The 14,183-nt window shown below is 39.1% G+C and overlaps 1 protein-coding gene across 1 annotated transcript in view; it reads right to left on the bottom strand.

Annotated features, from left to right (window-relative positions):
• Positions 1-14,183, bottom strand: part of LOC147663799 (olfactomedin-4-like) — a 160,823-nt gene that overhangs the window by 71,879 nt on the left and 74,761 nt on the right. Inside the window, exons 4-5 of the mRNA XM_086950196.1 lie at positions 10,688-10,840; positions 3,554-3,766 (exon numbers count right to left, since the gene is read on the bottom strand). Of these exons, the coding sequence (XP_086806322.1) occupies positions 3,554-3,766; positions 10,688-10,840 (366 nt within the window). The remainder of the gene's footprint in view (positions 1-3,553; positions 3,767-10,687; positions 10,841-14,183) is intronic.

Here is a 14,183-nt window from a genome sequence, read left to right as displayed (position 1 = left end):
AGCAGCAATGGGTCCAGATAAGATTCCTATCAAAGTTTTACAAAAAAACACTAATGACCGGGGAAAATTGTTAGCCTCTCTTTTCCAATATTGCCTGGAAAGTTGAGAAATTCCTGAGTCTTGGTGAGGGAGTGGGGTGGTTGCCCTTTTAAAAAAAGGCATCAGAACGAACCCTGCAAACTATAGACAAATAGCTCTCCTTGACGCCCTCGGCAAGATCTTTGCTGCCTGTATTTTGGAACAGTTAAAAGTATGAGCATTCTCTAGGAAAGTAATTCCCATGTATCAGGCTGGGTTTTGCCCAATGCATTCTACATTGGACAATATTGCTGTGCTCCAAACAGTTCCTGATAATTTGTGAAGTTAAACAGCCAAATTCTATATTATCCTTTTATCGATTTCTGGACGGCGTTCGATAGTGTAGATCGACCGACACCAAGTGAGAAAATTGGCTAAAATGGTGATTCCCAAAGATCTTTTAACAATAATAATCTCCCTTCATACATCGACATGGTGCAGAGTCAAAATTGGGGGAGAAAAAGGCCTAACCAAATCCATCCCTTCGCAGAATAGGCTAAAACAAGGATGCATACTAGCTCCCTTATTATTTTCTATTTATATCAGCGATCTCCCAGGGCGTCTCTCTCAAGGTAAAAATGTTCCTCCAAAATTAGCTCAAGTAGATGATATCGTAATTCTTGACCAGACCCCGATAGGTTTACAAAGATCTTTGAATGTACTATATCTTTATGCAATCGAAAACTTTCTGATGCCAAATATTATTAAAACTAAAGCACTCCCCTTTTGTGGCAGAAGGAAGCCTTTACCTTTACCTTATACCTGGTCTTTAGGAGGCAAACCAATAGAGACTACAAGAGAGTATGTGTATTTGGGTCGTACCTTCACTTCCAATCTCCTAGATACAGCCCACCTTCGCCATCTGAACCGGAAGGCAGATTCCCATGTTTGGGCTTTACAGAGATTGTACCTCTCCACAGGAAATAGACACTTTACATCAATGCTGGAAGTCTTCAGAATGAAAATACCCCCGATCTTATCATATGCCATGTAATATTCACAAATTAAAACATGGCAATCTCTAAAAGTAAAGGAAGGGACCACACTCCGAAAACTGATAAAAGTGGCACAGTCGGTTCCTGTTCAAGCACTACGTCTTGAGCTATCGGTAACGGGAATCTCTGCCAGAGTAATATCTAATATTATTAGGTGGGTGTACAATTTACTATATGCAGCCCCAGACACCTTAAGACATTTGTTAAAATTGGAGACTTTCAGAGAAGAAGCGTCTGGGTATACTTTTAATAAGAATATGGTGAAAGCCTTGGAGGTCTCACAATGCATGGTTGCACTTTTACAGGAGTGGTCCCCAGCACACCTGAAATTGTTTTTAAAACATTTGGCCCCTAGAATCAGTGTTTAATCTGATAAAAATCACTGTTGTCAATTGAAGCACTATAAATGGTTTGCAGAGCAAAAATAATCTAAAACCCCTGCTTCTTACTTGCGTTTTCAATTAAAGCATGGCGTAAGGCACTGTATTTTACTTTTACGTTTGGGTATACTGACATTAAATAATCCCAATTTAATTGAAGTATTATGCCTTCTCTGCTCAAGATTTAATTACATTGTGTAACTATCCGGTTAATGAATATATTTACCATACTCTGTTTAAGTTCTTAAAAAGCTTTTTGAAGCTGTTTTAATTATAAGTACAGTCCGAAGATTTTACATTATCAAATTCTATCTAATGCTGTTTGAGTAGGTGGTTGAACTTTGCTACTGTACCATCTTGTAGTGAGTCTAAAAAGCAAAAGTGTATTAGCTAGGCATTTTTTACGAGTTTCTAAAACTATTTTAATTTGTTTTTGTTGATCTCAGTTGAGGTCTGGATCAAATAACATTTTACTGTTTACTGTGTATGACATGAGCACTCTACAGGGCCTGAACTGAATACCTCTGTCACTGTAAAACTCCCTGAGTAAATACAGTATCAGTTCTGTCACTAAGGAAAATAGGATTGGTGAAAGGGGAAACCCTGCTTAGTTCCTCTATTGTATGGCTACTGGCTTGGAGAGCAGGTTGTTGATTCCAATTCTGGGAACCGGTTTAGTGGAAAGGAGTATAACCTATTGTATTATTGCTTTGTGCTGTCCCAGTCTATTAAGCACTGTGGCCAGAGGATAGAATCGAATGCCTTTGTGGCAGAGCAAAATACAGCTGTTGCACTAATGTCCAGTCTTATCTGCTGGGCAACTGAGAACAAGGTTCAAATATTATCGCAAAATGGATTTTTCGTGCATCTGGCTCCAAATGATTAAAATGCTCAGAGGATAAAATAACATTATCCAACTAAGGGTAGAAAAATCACAGTTAGTGGCTGAAACTGATGATCTCAGGTTCCAAGTATACTCAAAAGATGCATACCTCAACACCAAACATCATTATGGGCCACTGGAAATGTTGGATAATGTGTAGAAAAAACACACAAAATATTGCATTACCCAGAGAAATTTAACAGCTGAGAACCTGAAAACAGGATTGGGTCTTCATTGCACTTCTTTTTTTAAACTCTTTCAGATGGTGATCTAAGCCGCCACAGGCCATATTTACCAATATTTAATGCAGCATAATGAAGCATGACAATTTGCTGTGCTGTATCAAATGCAGAGAGCAGGAATGTGCCATATATACTAACATATTTCTATTTCTATTTAAAATTATGTGTATAGCGCACGTACACCAGCGGTTTCATGGCGCATTCCTGCTCTCTATCTGTGCTGGTGCTCTGAGTGCTGCCTAGTACCAATGCAGGACACTCCCCTGCATAAAAACAATCCTTAGAGGCAATGTCCTCTTTCTAAGTGTGCTGCAGAAAAATAACACAATCACAAATAAAAACAAAAAATGACTCATATGACACCTGGCAGCGGATCATGGAATACAAACCCAGCAGATTACAATTTATCTGCATATTGAGTCTATCTTTGCTCCTACTTCATCAAATGCTAAATTAAGTCCTATGCATGCTGGAATTACCTAGTACACATGGATGTGCACTCTTGTCTCACACAATTACTGGAAAATTCTCTGGTGAAGTACTCAGATACTGTGCTCACTAGTACCTCCATTTTATGTCGCTAGGAAGTCTTCTAAGACAATAGCACTGTTCCATCTGCAGTGAGCTCCTGTTATGTGTACACACTATGAAACTGTTCCTGTTACCTATCTTAATTTTATATTCTTTCTTTTTGTATAGTGAAGTTTGATGCACATTCCATTCTCCCTTAATGTAAGTGTGTTCCCATCGCATTGTTTTGCAAAATGTTAATACAATCGTAATACTTACAGATATCAGCTGGTTTCCAGGAAGAACATGTGACTTCCTCAAAGGGATTTTACAAGGAACCAGACCCTACATAGAATTATGAAAACGTGTACATTCCTCCCCCCCTATGTGCCATATGCCAGTCTAGGGGGGTGTGAACTATGTAAACCATTGTTCCCCAATGCAGGTTTATTTTAGAAGTCTCACCTCTTGATACAGTTGATCAACAGTTTGATTACTTCCAACAGCTCTATCTTTCATCTGAGAAACCAGTCTCTCCATCTCTGTGATTTCAAGTTTCAACAATTCAAAATCAAGGTCAGTGTGAGAAACGCCGCCCTTCTCCATCCGTTCCACTTTCATAGTTAAGTTCTGAATCTTCATTTCGTACACTTCGATTACTCTGGTAAATTCACTGATCTGAAAAAGAAGGTCACGCCTGTAAGTGTGTGAACATTGAAATGTACAGATTCGATGACCAGTAGTAATAATACCTTTATTTGATTTGTTAAAATCATAAAAACGGTGGGACTTACCACCATAATACAAACAACATTCAACAACTAGGTAATTGGATTTTGTTCTATAATATATGAGATCAGAGCTTGAATGAAGTGTCAAATCAGTGTATGGTGTTTGATAGAAGTGCCTCAGCACGTTCTTTGTTGAGAGGTTGAAGTTCTTCACGTGGTGAAGGGTGATCAATGACCAGAGTATGCTGATGTCTGAATGTATATGTCAATGAAGACATAATTCACAAGCTATTGCAAAGTTTGATAACAAAATATGTAGCCCTGACTTCTACAGGTCTTCTTCTTTTCTGACCCATCTTTGAAGTGCATTTGGGATGAACTTGTCACTACTCTGCAGGTATGATGAAATCTGCTCTGTGAGTGGAGGAATCTCGTGAAAACTATATTAACATCTATCATTCCTAAATCTTAGCTGTTGTACCCACTGCACGTATTTGGATTCAGTTATTTTTGTAATTTCTGTGAAGGATAAAATTAAATCTGATGGCTTCTGTTTCTGAGGGTTTCTGCCAAGGTCCTCCCTTTTGCTGTTCAGTTGATGATTCTTTTACAGTCTGATTTGCAGAATTTGTAAATAGGAATGTGCTTAAAAGGAATTATAGAGATGTAATGCTCCGAGCTTGCCAGTAGGGCTACAAAGCAAAGTATAATTATTTTCACATTTTCAATTAATATTGAAGCGTAAGCTACCTAGGTAATAAACAATTAATTCCTGTTTCTTAAAAAGGGTGTGTGAAGTTACAAATGTTGCTTTTGATCTGTAATAAAACTGATGGCACACAGTTTTCAAAGGTGTCAGTTGCCTAGCCCCGCCCAGAATCAAGATGATTAAGGCCCTCCCCCCAAAAATTTGAAAGCCACTTTTGTAGCACAAACACTTGCATGAGAATTACTTGCTAGAAGCAAATGTTTTCTCGGGTTTCTTAACCACAGACCTACTTTTAACTCAAGATTTCTCTGACGTTTATGTTAAAGGTAACACTCTCGATATAATTTTGAGAAGTGGGAGCACATAATTACATTTGTCAAGATAGATTGATCGTCAAGAAAATACAATTTTATGGCTTAAACAATGATGAGTCTTTATATCCATTATTGACTTTACTTCTGCTTCCACCATAAATGGTATTTATGATTCATATGTTCAGTGTTTTGATGTATTGTCATATATGAGTGATTTTTATATTGCAATATCCTACACATACCAATGAAGCCTTTTAAATCACATATCTTTTTTGGATCACTGAAATTATATCGACCTCAAAAATATCGAGATACCATAATATCGTTGATAAAATATCGATGGACAAAATATGGACTGGCTATCTTTAAACAGGTAAGTACTAAAATATCGACTCTAAAATATCGAGTTACAAAAATATAGACTGTAAAAATATCGTTTCTTTAAAATGTCTTTAAATTAAGTTAAAACTAATGTAATAATAAATATATTTAATATAAACTTACTTAAAATTATTAAATTAATGTTATATTAATAAATATTTATTGTAAATTAAAAAAAATATAACAAAAATAATACATATATATATATATATATATAAAATATATTATTAAATAAACATATATAATATTTTTACCGTAGCATAGCAAAATGGTTAAAATTTATTGTAACAACTGTAGTGAATTCTACTGTAGCAAAAGCGTTGGATAGCGTAGGGCTAAAATTTACTATTCCCACTCCAGTGGGTGCAACAGTAGGGAAAGCGTTGGATAGCGTAGGGGTAAAATTTACTTTCCCACTCCAGTGGGTGCAACAGTAGGAAAAGCGCTGGATAGCGTAGGGGTTAAAATTACTATTCCCACTCCAGTGGGTGCAACAGTAGGGAAAGCGTTGGATAGCGTAGGGGTCAAAATTACTATTCCCACTCCAGTGGGTGCAACAGTAGAGAAAGCGTTGGATAGCGTAGGGGTAAAATTTACTATTCCCACTCCAGAGGGTGCAACAGTAGGGAAAGCGCTGGTTAGCATAGGGGTTACATTTACTATTCCCACTCCAGTGGGTGCAACAGTAGGGAAAGCGCTGGATAGCATAGGGGTAAAGATTACTATTCCCACTCCAGTGGGTGCAACAGTAGGGAAAGCGTTGGATAGCGTAGGGGTGAAAATTACTATTTCCACTCCAGTGGGTGCTACAGTAATGAAAGCGTTGGATAGCGTAGGGGTTAAAATTACTATTCCCACTCCAGTGGGTGCAACAGTAGGGAAAGCCTTGGATAGCGTAGGGGTTAAAATTACTATTCCCACTCCAGTGGGTGCAACAGTAGAGAAAACGCGGGATAGCGTAGGGGTAAAGAATACTATTCCCACTCCAGTGGCTGCAACAGTAGGGAAAGCGTTGGATAGCGTAAGGGTAATAATTACGATTCCCACTCCAGTGGGTGCAACAGTAGGGAAAGCGCTGGATAGTGTAGGGGTTACAATTACTATTCCCACTCCAGTGGGTGCAACAGTAGGAAAAGCGTTGGATAGCATAGGGGTTAAAATGACTATTCCCACTCCAGTGGGTGCAACTGTAGGGAAAGCGTTGGATAGCGTAGGGATTAAAATTACTATTCCCACTCCAGTGGGTGCTACAGTAGGGAAAGCATGGATAGCGTAGGGGTAAAAATTACTATTCCCACTCCAGTGAGTGCAACAGTATAAAAAAGAAAAACTTCATAATTATTTATAATTTATAGAAATATTAGTACCAAGTAAATTTAATTTCCTATACCAATAACTTTTATTTGCCTATTAATTTTTATTTCATGGACAATTATTAAATAATTAAACAATTTAATTAATTTACTTAATTAATTTATTAATTATTAAATTACTTCCCACCCTATCCCCCTATAAACTCACAACCCACTACTGAAAATAATTTACTAAATATTAATTATTTATCAATTAATCAATTATTATTAATTACCATTTATATTTTTTTAATTACCAAATATTAATTATTTTACAATTATTATTAATTTACATAATTATTTATTTTTAATTAAATTACTTCCCACCCTATTCCCCTATAAACCCACAACCCGCTACTGAAACTAATTTACTATAAATTAATTATTTATCAATTAATCTATTATTATTAATTACCCATTATTTTGTATTTAATTACCAATTATTAAATATTTTACAATTATTATTAATTTGCATAATTAATTAATTATATTTAAATTACTTCCCACCCTATACCCCTATAAACCCACTACCCGCTACAGATTTATATTACACAATTATTACAAATTAGTAAAAACTTACCTTATTTTCGATTTTCTTTTGTCTATATTCTATCTAGTCGATATTATGTCTAGTCTATATTTTTGATTCGATATTTTGGCTATTAATATCGATATAACTCGATATTTTTGTAGTCTATATTATGTCTGGTCGATATTTTGTCTAGTTTATATTTTTTCCTCGATATTATGTCCAGTCTATATTTTAGATTCGATATTATGTCTGTTTACCATCTTTTTTATCAGTCAAGAGTGTACATTAGAACAGAATGTATCAGTTCTCTCTTAGTTGAATCACTCTAAAAGGACAGCTAAATGGGGGTATGTTTAATCAGAAAACACATTCCTTAGGCACTGTATTTTATACTAAAGCACCTTAGACCCCGTCTGTTGTTCTTACGATGCTCACAATAACCTAAGGGGAGCCTTGATCCAGGTGCCATCACCTTGATACACCAACAAACACATGGAAGAGGAGTTGCCTTGGGTAGTTAAAACCTCTAAGGGTTAAATCATAGAGTAGATGACCATCTCACTCCATGTCATTATGATTACTGTTTCCAGCCCTGAACTTTTCAACTACACATCACTGTATTCAAATTTGTTAGTCTAATTACTTCCATGGAAGCAAACCAAAGCTCCAACTCCCAGAATGCCTCGGGTGATCATATGAAAGTTCATACATGACAATTGTGTATATATAGGGCCTGGAAGGAGGTGGTAACTCTATCATAGGGCCCTCAGATGGAGAAGACTATGACACTTCATTGACGTCACAGGTGCAGCGAGTTTGAAAAGTGTGCAACTTTCGTCTTGTAGATTTAAGAATGTATTTGGGGTAAATTCCCAACTATTTTGGAATTTAGGGAGGCATTGAGTATTACTTTGGGTAAGCTGTAATATTCACAGTTTTACTGATATAGTTATGACATTTTTTTTATAGCTATTCAGAATCTTTTTCAAAGGTGACAATTCAGCAGATGTTAATTTATGCATGTGTAATTGGTCCACCCAAATCGATATGCACACCTAACATTATTCATTTTTCTTGTGTAAATAATTAGCTTCTGAAAGAGCCATCCACCTAGAAGGCGGTTTCTCCCCAAGCCCATCCTGAATATAGCCTTAAGGCGGGCTCTATCAACCATTAAAGGCCAGCTCCAGCATTAAAGGCCTGAGTCAAAGGCAAGGGTTTTTAACAAGGGAGCAGGACTTTAATGGCAGGTAGAGGCCACTATGGAGGGCTCTAAGGCCTCTAGAGGGCTGAATGTTCTAATTTGTAAAACAAAGGTCTCACGGAGCCCAAGGGGGTTGAAATCGATCAAACTCCCCTGCATATCTTGCACAGAAACTTGTGATTTCCAGAGGAATCAGAAACTCCCGGGCTGCCAGAGACTTCCTCCACCAACCTGCACGCTTTCTGGGAAAAAAAGACTTATATTCAGGCTTTCTCTGGAGCCGCTCCAAGAATATGGAACTTTCTCCCACCTGACATAAGGAAAATCCCTTCTCTGGCCCGCTTCAAAAGGACGCCAAGACATTCCTTATGAGCAAATTCCTTCTTTAAACTTGCCCTCAACCACCACTATGACCCTGATCCACGTCTGCCGATTGCCTCCCTTCAGATTTCCTAGTCACCCCACCCAGAAACTTGGGGTCTTGTCTTGAGCAATGGTAAATGTAATCTGTAAATTTGTATCTCATCTTGAGTAAATGTATATGTAATTTGTAAATATGTGTCTTTCTATCTCCTATGTATCCTATATCCTGCCCCCTACTATCGTTTTTTTTCTTTTACTTGGTGATTCTATGCCTTTTGTACAATGCTACGTTGCTTGTAAAGGGCTCTGATACCCTTAAGGGTCAAGTTCGCGCTCTATAAAACACAGTCATAAATAAATAAATAAATGAATAAATAATCCCCTCAGACTTTGGGAGGCCTTTGTTAAACATAGGAATTTTGATGGTCCGAGCTTCCACAGGCCATTAGTAGCCGTGAGCACTCCATTGTTTTTAATGGGGCACTCAACATTCAAACGTTTTAATATGAGTTAACTACTACCTTTCACAGAACTACATTTCTGAATTAATTAAGATTGGGAATTTCCTTGTCAAGTTCATGTTTCTGGGTGTTGAACTACTTCGGGAGGCCTCCTCAATTTGCAATGGCCACAAAGAGCAACATTTGTCACATCCAGTAGCATACTTTATGGTCATTGGCTGTATTTACAAGTTGAAGTTCATATGTTGCCTATACAGGTTGAGACTTTATGCTTGTAATTTTTCAATATTTGCCCAACTAAATTCAACTTAGGTCTGCAAAACCTTGGTGACTCGACCCTTCAAGAAACATTTAGATAGCTAGGGATCTTGACATAATGAGGAGCTAGCACGGGAAGAAGAGTCAAATATGGGGGTTAGCACTAAGTAAAGTTACCTAAAATACTGACACCAAGGGCCCTGCGGAGTGGCTTGCAATTTGCAAAGTTTAAGTGGTTACTTTTATGTTGTATTCAGGTGTAAAGTGTCACTGACGAGGCGACCCTTTGGCAGTAGTACTGAATGTAATTTATTATCAGAACAGTCAAATAATACTGCAACAGATTGTGCTGCATTGCCCTGCATAATTTGCTTTCACCTGACACATCATTTAGTCAACTGTGCTGCATAACTTTGACTTACTTTGCAGCATAAATCCAGTGCACTGGGCGAAAGGAACTAATAATTCATACACCCAAGAATGCTTTTAAAACTAGATGCCCATAATTACTAGTCAACATTCTCATAAGTTCATTGTGTATCTTTTTTACGGTTGTATATTAAATGCACAGGCACAACTGTGAAGGGCCTCCTGTTTCTTGCTTTCTCTCGTGCCTTTTCTCGTTTTTTCTAGGCTCACACCAACTCTTGTTACTAACGGATTATGCCACTTTCCCTCTCTTTTTTTTCTTTTTGCAGTTTTATTCAGCTGGCACTTGACCCGGAGGTATTGTAGTGTTTTACATTAGTACCAGTTACATTTCACAAGGACACATTCATTTTTTGTAGGCACGGGGAGATCCAATGATTCCCCCAGAAACACAATAGTTTGAGCCGACGCCATGCCGAGACTCGAAACTGGTTCCACATTTTCCAGAGTGGGCAGCTCTGGCCCTTGCATCACATACTCTGCCAGCCTTTCTGTCTCAAAATTCCACTCTACTGTGATTTTTAAATAATACAGCCTCGAAATCACAAATGACAGCTTTGATAATTATACTGTAGTGATACCCTGGTTACAATTGAGGTCGGTGGAAAATGATGGAGGACATTTATTTTAACAACTAATGTCGTCTGTAGACAGCATACACCACCTTGTAGGATGTACAAGATGAGGAAATATTGTGCTTTTGACGCTATTGACTATAATTCTACATAATACTTTTGGCTTTTGTGAACGAAAACATATTTTCGAGTGAAGAATAACATTGTGTTTAAACATTTTCATAATTCTTCATAAAGTCTCTGTGACATAAAACACATATTATTATAATTCATGTGTTAAAAGTACTTACTTTGGCTAGTTCAGTTTCAACTCGGATTGACAGTGCCTGAGTGGTATTTTCCAATTTTTCTACCTGCATTGCTGGAAAGCTGTTATCAGGCAGATAAACGGAGCACTGGCACATCCCATGGTTATCCATCGAGCCAGAGACATTGGTATAAAGCTGCAATACAATTTGAAATGCAACATGAAATGAATTGTTACTAAATGTGTAGTCCATTTTACAACATTGTTGACTTGATAACATGATAACCTGATCAGCACAAAAAGTGACATAAATGGTTTTCAGTCAAAATAATTTTTAAAAGCAAACGCCAGGCAATTGGACTTCATTCCCCATGACCATCTGCACAAGAGGTAACATCACTGCATTTACCGTTATCCACCTGCACAGGAATCAATATCATTTCCTTGTACTTATTTCAGTCAACTTCTCCTTACTTCAATCACCTCCTCATGGAGTCCCACTGTCCAGGCATCCTCAAAAAAGGGCTGGCACAGACATGGGTATTGCCTATTTAAGCCTCTTAGGGCCAAGAAGGATGTTGGACCAGAATCCCTGTTCCAATGAAACCTATTAGGTACAATATATCATCACGTGCTTCGCCCTGAACCCTAATCTGCCAATTCCCAAAGCACACCCAGACCAAGATGACACAAAAACACTAGCATTTTCAAACACACAGAGCCAGCCTTGTACATCTCACTAACTACCACACACTTGTAAACCTCAGAATGCACATTCTGCTTATGCTCATTAATGCTCATTCTAAGGAACTGCATGCACCAGCAAAAATTGCAGACCTCATCACCTATCACAAGTTTGATGCCCTCTTCATCATAGAAATATAGCTCATCCCCACATCTTCACACATCCCAGACATCCTTTTTCCCTCAATCTACTGCATCCATCGTATTGACCATGCTCATGCAAAGGGATGATGTCTCGCTATCATTCATAAGTCCTCCTATTTCTGAACCCTAGACAAACAAGTGGCAGTCAAATTCACAGACCAATTGATATGTGCAGAAGAAGGGTTTCATTGAGAAATGTTTCAATCTCCTCATTACCTCATTCATCCAACACACCCAGATTATCTTGGACGACATCAACTTCTCATACAACAAAAGCTCAAAAAAGTGAGACAACCTCCTCAACCTCATCGACACACAAAGTGTTACAGTGTTACAGTACGTCACCCAGCCACTTCACTCCAACTGCCACATCCTCAACCTCCTCCTTTCACCACCATCGACAATCTATTGGAAACCACCAATACCCATACCCCTAGAGTGAACCTACAACCTTGTCATCCATGTCTCACTGCTCAGCAACCTACAAACTGGAGTAAACCCAAAGAAGAAGACCAAACCTTCAGATCCTTCAAAGATTTATCCATATGCAACCTAGAATAAACTGACATTTCACCATGCCAACCATGCATCTGGAGACAAAACCCTTTTGAAAATTGTCATTGTTTTTTGGGAAAACTATTTGAACATTCACACTCAAACAAAAACATGCAAGTGCAAGTCAAAACCTTCAGCACCATAATACTGTAAAGAACTTTCTGTCAATAAACACTCGATCCATAGACAGGAAAGAAAATGGAAAAAATACATTAATCCTCAAGTTCTCATGATACTGAAGTCCCTCCATGCTAAACGCACATCAGCCAAAGTAAAGTCTTATATCAACACTATCAATGTAAAGACCAAGAGAAGGAGAACACTTTTTGAAACAATCAAACACTGCCTCATCCCCCTGCCTTATTTAACTATCCAACGCTCCACAAATAATTGAAATGCAATCAGCCTCTTTTCAGTAATAAAATAAAGACTGTTGATCAGCGTATCTCTAACACCAAGCCTGCTTTCCCTCTTACACTCACCTCTTCTTGTAGAATCGCACAATTGTTATCCTTTCAAGTCTCACAGTACTCGCCAGCATACTTTATGGCTGAGATACCCGCCACCCCCTCTCAACACAATCCCCAAGGATGGGAAACCGGAAACGGTTCTGAATTTTTGGAAGGCCGGAGGGAGTGACCCTCCCGGCCGTATTTATTAAAATATGAAACAAAATCAAAAACATTAAAATAACAGTTTCATATTATGTACAATTTCATTTCCACATTACAATGTTTGGCTAACCTTAACAGATCTCTAATACAAAGGTTCTCCTAGCCGAACTAACATCCTACAAAACATTTTGACTTGAAATTGTACATCCTAACGTTAAGGGCCAACGGCAAGGTCGTAACCGGTGTCAGATCCCTAAACCAGAAATACCCCCCCTCACTTGTGAGGGGAGCGACCGCACAGAGGCGTACCTCAAGTGCATCTACCAATTTCCCTTGGACTTGACGGGGGCCCCAATGAACTCGACGCCATTTAACGGTCGTCCGAGGACTCGTGTGAGGTGTCTAAAAGGTAGCGTAAACCCCCTCCCGAACCCCACACAACTTACCCCATCTGCCGTCGCAGATGTCCTGGCCCCGGGAAATTCCCCAGGAGGGCCCGTAGCCCCTCCTATCCAGGAAGGGGCCTTGACCACCTTTCCTTTCCTTCCGGCGGCCTATCCTTAGAAGGGACCGCCCCCCCGTTGAGGGGCCAATGGCCACCTCCCCCGAGCGCTCCCATCCGTAATGGGTGACGCCCCCCCATAGGGATCTTCCCATTACTGCTCACCGATCATGACCTTACCGCCCGACCAAAATAAATACGACAATTTACCTAATTACTAAATTACAAAAACAATCATAACTATTACAAGCATGATTACTGATCAACACTAGTGCAGAATTACTTTATTTGAAAAAAAAACATACTGAAAATGACCATTCTTTATTGCATACTCAAAATCACAACAATCATCGCAACCTGCAAGAAATAGAGTTACCACATCAAAACTTTATTCAAAACAACTCGCTGTCCTCAGGGGCTGGTGGGTGGGTCAAAATTGGCTCTTCGTTCCGTCTCGAGCTCACGTGCAGCGGGGAGGTGCAGCTTCAGAGCACAGGAACAAGAGGATGCTTTCTTGGCTTGTTGCTCCTTTTATCCGTCCTCGGGCGGGCGTAAACCCGCCCCCGCCTGCCTCCGAAGGCGTGGCCGGCCGCGTCAGTGTCTAGGACAACCCGCTCCAGGGCGGGAAAAGGCGCGCCCCGGCTACGCTGCTTCGGGCATACCAGCCGGGACTCGCCTCCCGCCCAAGATGGCTTCCCGGGGGGATCGTGGTACTCCACCATACGTTCGGGGGGACCGAATGGTCGCCCCTTTCCATATGGCTGAGATACCCGCCACCCCCTCTCAACACAATCCCCAAGGATGGGAAACCGGAAACGGTTCTGAATTTTTGGAAGGCGGGAGGGAGTGACCCTCCCGGCCGCATTTATTAAAATATGAAACAAAATCAAAAACATTAAAATAACAGTTTCATATTATGTACAATTTCATTTCCACATTACGATGTTTGGCTAACCTTAACAGATCTCTAATACAAAGGT

The sequence above is a fragment of the Lissotriton vulgaris genome, unplaced genomic scaffold (assembly GCF_964263255.1).
Source record: "Lissotriton vulgaris unplaced genomic scaffold, aLisVul1.2 SCAFFOLD_1391, whole genome shotgun sequence".
Classification (NCBI taxonomy): Eukaryota; Metazoa; Chordata; class Amphibia; order Caudata; family Salamandridae; genus Lissotriton; species Lissotriton vulgaris.
This window is presented reverse-complemented; position numbering and strand designations above follow the sequence as displayed.